Raw genomic sequence first — 6,850 nt, 5'->3', positions numbered from 1 at the left:
CTGGGAACATCCCACATGCCATGGAGCAACTAAGCCCATGCGCCACAACTACTGAGCCTGCACTCTAGAGCCTGTGAGCCACAACTGCTGAGCCCATGTGCCACAGCTACTGAAGCCCGCGTGCCTAGAGCCCATGCTCCACAACAAGAGAAGCCACCACAATGAGAAGCCCGCGCACTGCAACGAAGACCCAACACAGCCAAAAAAAAAATATATATATATATAGTGGCAAGAGTGGACATCCTTATCTTGTTCCTCATCTTAGAGGAAATGCTTTCAGTTTTTCACCATTGAGAATGATGTTTGCTGTGGGTTTGTCATATATGGCCTTTATTATGTTGAGGTAGGTTCCCTCTATGCCCACTTTCTGGAGAGTTATCATAAATGGGTGTTGAATTTTGTCAAAAGCTTTTTCTGCATCTATTGAGATGATCATATGGTTTTTATTCTTCAATTTGTTAATATGGTGTATCACATTGATTGATTTGTGTATATTGAAGAATCCTTGCATCCCTGAGATAAATCCCACTTGATCATGGTGTATGATTTTTTTAATGTTGTTGGATTCTGTTTGCTAGTATTTTGTTGAGGATTTTTTGCATCTATATTTATCAGTAATATTGGTCTGTAATTTTCTTTTTTTGTAGTATCTTTGTCTGGTTTTGCTATCAGGGTGATGGTGGCCTCATGGAATGAGTTTGGGAGTGTTCCTTCCTCTGCAATTTTTTGGAAGAGTTTGAGAAGGATGGGTGTTAGCCCTTCGCTAAATGTTTGATAGAATTCACCTGTGAAACCATCTGATCCTGGACTTTTGTTTGTTGGAAGATTTTTAATCATAGTTTCAATTTCATTACTTGCGACTGGCCTGTTTATATTTTCTATTTCTTCTTGGTTCAGGCTTGGAAGATTATACCTTTCTAAGAATTTGTCCATTTCTTCCAGGTTGTCCATTTTATTGGCCTAGAGTTGCTTGTAGTAGACTCTTAGGATGCTTTGTATTTCTGTGGTGTCCTTTGCAACTTCTCCTTTTTCATTTCTAATTTTATTGATTTGAGTCCTCTCCTTTTTCTTGATGAGTCTGGCTAAAGGTTATCAATTTTGTTTATCTTCTCAAAGAACAAGCTTTTAGTTTTATTGATCTTTGCTATTGTTTTCTTTGTTTCTATTTCATTTATTTCTGCTCTGACCTTCATGATTTCTTTCCTTCTACTAACTTTGGGTTTTGTTTGTTCTTCTTTCTCTAGTTCCTTTAGGTGTAAGGTTAGATTGTTTATTTGAGATTTTTCTTGTTTCTTGAGGTAGGTGTGTATAGCTGTAAACTTCCCTCATAGAACTGCCTTTGCTGCATCCCATAGGTTTTGGATCAGTGTGTTTACATTGTAACTTGTCTCTAGGTATTTTTTGATTTCCTCTTTGATTTCTTCAGTGATGTCTTGGTTATTTAGTAATGTATTGTTTAGCCTCCATGTGTTTGTGTTTTTTACGTTTTTTTCCCTATAATTGATTGCTAATCTCATAGTGTTGCGGTTGGAAAAGATGCTTGAAATGATTTCAGTTTTCTTAAATTTACCGAGACTTGATTTGTGACCCACTATGTGATCTATCCTGGAGAATGTTCCATGTGCACTTGAGAAGAAAGTGTAATCTGCTGTTTTTGGATGGAATGTCCTACAAATATCAATTAAATCTGTCGGGTCTATTGTGTCATTTAACACTTGTGTTTTATTAATTTTCTGTCTGGATGATCTGTCCATTGGTGTACGTGAGGTGTTAAAAGTCCCCCACTATTATTGTGTTACTGTCGATTTCCTCTTTTATAGCTGTTAGCAGTTGCCTTATGTATTGAGGTGCTCCTATGTTGAGTGCATATATATTTATAATTGTTATATCTTCTTCTTGGATTGATCCCTTGATCATTATGTAGTGTCTTTCCTTGGCTCTTGTAACATTCTTTATTTTAAAGTCTATTTTATCTGATATGAGTGTTGCCACTCCAGCTTTCTTTTGATTTCCATTTGCATGGAATATCTTTTTCCTTCCCCTCACTTTCAGTCTGTATGTGTCCCTAGTTCTGAAGTGGGTCTCCTGTAGACAGCGTATATATGGGTCTTGTTTTTGTAACCATTCAGTGAGCCTGTGTCTTTTGGTTGGAGCATTTAATCCATTCACATTTAAGGTAATTATCAATATGTATCTTCCTATTACCATTTATTAATTGTTATGGGTTTGGTTTTTTTTGGTTTTTTTGCAGTATGCGGGCCTCTCACTGTCGTGGCCTCTCCTGTTGTGGAGCACAGGCTCCAGACCCGCAGGCTCCGTGGCCATGGCTCACAGGCCTAGCCGCTCCGTGGCATGTGGGATCTTCCCGGACCGGGGCTCGAACCCGTGTCCCCTGCATCGGCAGGCGGACTCTCAACCACTGCGCCACCAGGGAAGCCCTGATCCTTCATTTTTAAAAATACTCTTTGGAAATAAAGAAGGATCAAATTAGTAATACTAATACAACACATAGGTGCCCTGTGTTACATTTCTATTGGACGGAGCTGCTCTAAGCCAGGGGTTAGCAAACTATGATCTGTGGGCCAAAGCCTGCTCTCTGCCTGTTTTTGTATGGCCTGTGAGCCAAGTACAGTTTTTATGTTTTTAAATGGTTGAAAATAATAGTCATTTGCGACACATGAAAATTATGAGAAGCTCAAAATTGTGTCCATAACAGAATTTTATTGGAAAAGAGCCACAGTCACTTGTTCCGGATTATCTAATGGTTGATTTTGCACCACAGAAGCAGAGCTGAGTAGTTCCAACACAGACATCCTGGCTCATAGAGCCCAAAGTAATTACTATCTGGCTATTTATAGAAAAAGCTTGTCAACCCCTGCTCTAAACCCTCAGCTTACTGTATTTTTTTCATAGAACATAGAACTATTGCCTCTCCTGTTACATGGTAACTTTGGCAAAGGCGTGTACTTTCTTCTTTTCTTTGGTGATTTGCTGCCAGCACCTAGAGAACAGTGCCTGGCACACATGAGCTGCTCTATAAATATTTGTTGAATCAATACATTTTACAAATCTAGATTTCGGGTCCTGTGTAGGAAGCACCTCGTTAATTAAAGAACATGAATCACCACTACTACAGCCTACTGTCTGTTTCTCAGTAGGTTAAGCTAAGGTTAATTAAGACCCAAGCAAACCCACACATAACGAAAGGAAATGCTGACACATGCCTGGTAACCCGCCGGGCTTGGAGACAGAGACCAACACTGTGGTAATGACCAGAGGAGCATAGCCTTTCCAAAGAAGTGCCTCATTTTATTTTAATAAATTCCATGATTTTGAATGCATTTTTGGCCCCTCTTACAGAGGAGAGGTGAAGCTGTCCCAGTTATCAAAAAATTCAAATCTGCTCTTCTTCAGCGGACTGCCTGTCAATGTGCTCTCGTCCAGTGTGTCTCCCGTGTCCTGGGAACCACTTCCTGGGTCAAATGACTCCGCTGCCTCCAGGAGCTCCATATCGCTTCCGTCCTCCTCAAAGGACTTCTGGAAAAAGTCATAGATCTTCTGCTGCTTTGGGTCCTTCACCAGAGGAAGAAAAGACAAAGACATCAGCACCCAGGCACCAACACTGACCCTCCCCCCACCACTGTGGGACCAGCTCAGTAAACTATCACTCAAGCAGCCTCACTGCCTTTGTGTCTGGCTTCTTAGCTTCTCTGCTGCTTGCTGGGTAAAGAAGGAAAAACAGGAAACGAACGGTTGTGAAAGCAACACAGGGCCTGCTCTCACACTAATTTATGTTGGGAATGTTTTCTCCCTTCTAACTTTACAAATCAGTATTTCAATATTGAAACAGCTCCCAAGCCTTTCTCCACTAAGAGGTTAGTTAGGCTGTAATTCAACTCCCGAATTGGTGTGTTCAGCCATGGCTTATACCTAATTCTCTGAGTGGTTATAAAACACACACTTAACATATTGATAAGTAGATACATGTACCTGATTCTGACTACCCTAAAGTTACAGATGATCAAAATGCCTTCCACCTGCATCTATGCATTGACAACGACGGTGTAGTGCTAAAATCACACCCAGCCGTTATGACCACGGCAGATGACGGGCTTGCTCTCACCCCTTTGCTGATCTCTCCTCTGTCTAAATTCCTAACCCTGGCCATCATTCAACCCAGAGGCACATATTCAGTATCTCCACTGACCTCCCACAGGTCCATAAAACTAAACCTGTCTAAAAACCACAACCATGTCATCTCACTCCTACATCCCCAAAGCAGGTCCTGTTCCCTAGTTTTGATGGTCTCGCACTGTTCTCATAGTACCCCTAGCTTGCAATCACCAGGGCATCCTGACTCCGGATCTCACCCATCAAACTGCATCAGGTTGGTTTCTCCGTCTGTTCCCTCCCAGATACTTCGCAGGCAGGCTCTTTACTTGGGCCACGTTGCTTTGTACCTGCCTGAATCTGAAATGGCTTCACTGCACTTCCCACCTCAGGCCTCTTCCCGCGTCAACTGCTCACCGGTCTTTTCCAGGCTAATTTTTCCCTACAGACTATCCTCTAACAAGATTTTCCTGTCACATCATTGGGCACCCCTGTGCCTACCTCATCAAGTCTAATGCTGCTTCCCTGGCTTTCCAGGCCCTTTGGAGTCAGGTCTCAACCTAACTGGCCACTATTTCTTTGCTTCCACAGAAGCCCTCCACACTAGCAAAGTTCTTGAAAACTGATCCTGCAAGGACTCTAGATTATTCAATAATCTGTACCCTACATCCTCTCGCCTTTCAGGATCCTAGCTATTCAGATGGGAAGTGACATTAAAGGTCATTAAGGTCAGCCCACACCAGCCGCATGTCCTCCCCTGTGATATCAGCCTTTGTCTGAGCAACTGCAAGGTCGAGGAAGTGCCGCCCACGAGGCAGACTACTCCAGGTAGAAACAGCTGTCCACGTGCATCTGAGGACGTGATGGCAAGGCTATGTGCTAACTTGGAGCACGCATAATTAAAGGGAAGCAAGTTCCAAGATCAGACAGCATTTCACTTCCCTTCCCAGCAGGCAGGCAGACATGACCTCTTCTGCTTTTGGCTCCTATACAGGAGGCAGCACTTTCTTTTCCTAATAGTTGATACAGTTTTCAGCCCTATTTTAATTTTTTTAAGTGATATAATTATTAATCAAAATAAATATTGATAAATTCCATTTGTACTTTAGGCAGAAATTCTGTTTTTTTTATTAATTTATTTTTGGCTGCATCGGGTCTTTGTTGCTGTGCGTGGGCTTTCTCTAGTCGCGGAGAGCGGGGGCTACTCTTTACTGTGGTGCGCGGGCTTCTCGTTGCGGTGGCTTCCCTTGTGGTGGAGCACGGGCTCTAGGCGCACAGGCTTCAGGAGTTGCGGCTCGCGGGCTCTAGAGCACAGGCTCAGTTAGTTGTGGCTCGTGGGCTCCAGAGCACAGGCTCAGTTAGTTGTGGTGCGCAGGCTCAGTAGTTGTGGCTCGCGGGCTGTAGAGCACAAGCTCAGTAGTTGTGGCACACGGGCTTAGTTGCTCTGCGGCATGTGGGATCCTCCCGGACCAGGGCTCGAACCCGTGTCCCCTGCACTGGCAGGCGGATTCTGCGCCACCAGGGAAGTCCCTAGGCAGAAATTCCTAACTAATTCAAAGCAACTGAGGGTCAGGCCAGGATAAATAAATGAGTTATAAATAAACCTATTCTCATTAGTTGAGAAGCCTTTAAAATTAAGGCTCTTTCTTTTCAAAGGGCACATAACAACCAAGGCTCTGTCAAAACAGTCACCATTCAACTGAATTAGACAGTTCTTCAAAAAGTTTAAAAGGAAGGTTGTCTTAAAATTGGCTTATTAATTATAAGGATAGTTTATACCCTGTGTTTAAAAATATGATCCCCCCTGAGTCTTATTTATCCCAATAATTACATTACGAAGAAAGAATTTAGTTGCAAGCAAATGTAAATGAAAGATTATCTCCTCAGACAAGTCTTAGCATCACCTACAAGATCGTGTCGACCTGACAGCTTCTGATGCTTGGCAATTCCACAGGAAGGAGGCGGCACGTCAGCTTCCTGAAGCGCAGGGCCGCCTTTCTACACGAGGCTCAGACCTCTGTCCATGTTCTCATTAGAAATAACCCCCCAGGGGTCGCCCTCCATCAGGCAGAACCTCCCGAGTTCTCACCTTCCTTGTCAACCACCCGAGCAGGTGAAAGAGGACCTGCCTTTGGGAGTCTTTGCACCTCTGGCTCCTCTACCTTGTTTCACTGAAACGGAGGGGGAAGGGCTGTGGCAGCCATGGGGCTGGAGAGCTAGGCCAGGGCAGGCCTGCTGGGCCCTGGGCTGCCCTCTCCAGAGGCAAACAGGCCTCCTCTCAGCACCTCTGACAAGGCCCCACCTGGTCACGGAAGGATGCTCACCAGCCTCTTACTCTCCTTGACAGTAAGAGGGGCCGTCGCACAGGGAATGCTGGCTGAGTCTGGAAGCCTTCCGCCTGGGCTGGCTTCAAGTGACCCATGACTGCGGGAGAGTCTTGCTGCTCCGCAAGTCTCTGCTCACCCCTTTATAAAATGGGGAGTCACTGAGGATAAGGTGCAGCAACAGAGGGGAAAATATGCTACACAGAAGCAACACCCTATGTGAAACACTCCCCATTCTGCGCTGGGGATGTGTTTGGGTGCTGTTGCTATGTACTTCTTGCAACGATTCAGCTGTTGCCATGGGGCGTTTTCTGTCCGTTTCTAATGGCCTGATGGAAGAGGCAGCATTTGGAGGCCCTGGTTTTTGAGGAGGGCATGTCAGAAGCAGCAGGAGTTAATGCCAGCACTTCTCCATA

General features: G+C 44.2%; 1 protein-coding gene across 2 annotated transcripts in view; it reads right to left on the bottom strand.

Annotated features, from left to right (window-relative positions):
• Positions 1-3,147: 3,147 nt before the first annotated feature.
• SMARCAL1 (SNF2 related chromatin remodeling annealing helicase 1) overlaps positions 3,148-6,850 on the bottom strand; it is a 51,939-nt gene continuing 48,236 nt past the window's right edge. For both annotated transcript variants that reach the window (XM_082840677.1, XM_082840678.1), the window contains exon 18: positions 3,148-3,573. In XM_082840677.1, coding sequence (XP_082696803.1) covers positions 3,355-3,573 — 219 coding nt within the window. In that variant the 3' untranslated portion in view covers positions 3,148-3,354. The remainder of the gene's footprint in view (positions 3,574-6,850) is intronic.

This window comes from Leucopleurus acutus (assembly GCF_964270905.1).
Source record: "Leucopleurus acutus genome assembly, chromosome: 6".
Lineage (NCBI taxonomy): Eukaryota > Metazoa > Chordata > Mammalia > Artiodactyla > Delphinidae > Leucopleurus > Leucopleurus acutus.
The sequence above is the reverse complement of the archived record's forward strand: the minus strand, read 5'-3'. Positions and strand labels throughout refer to the sequence as shown.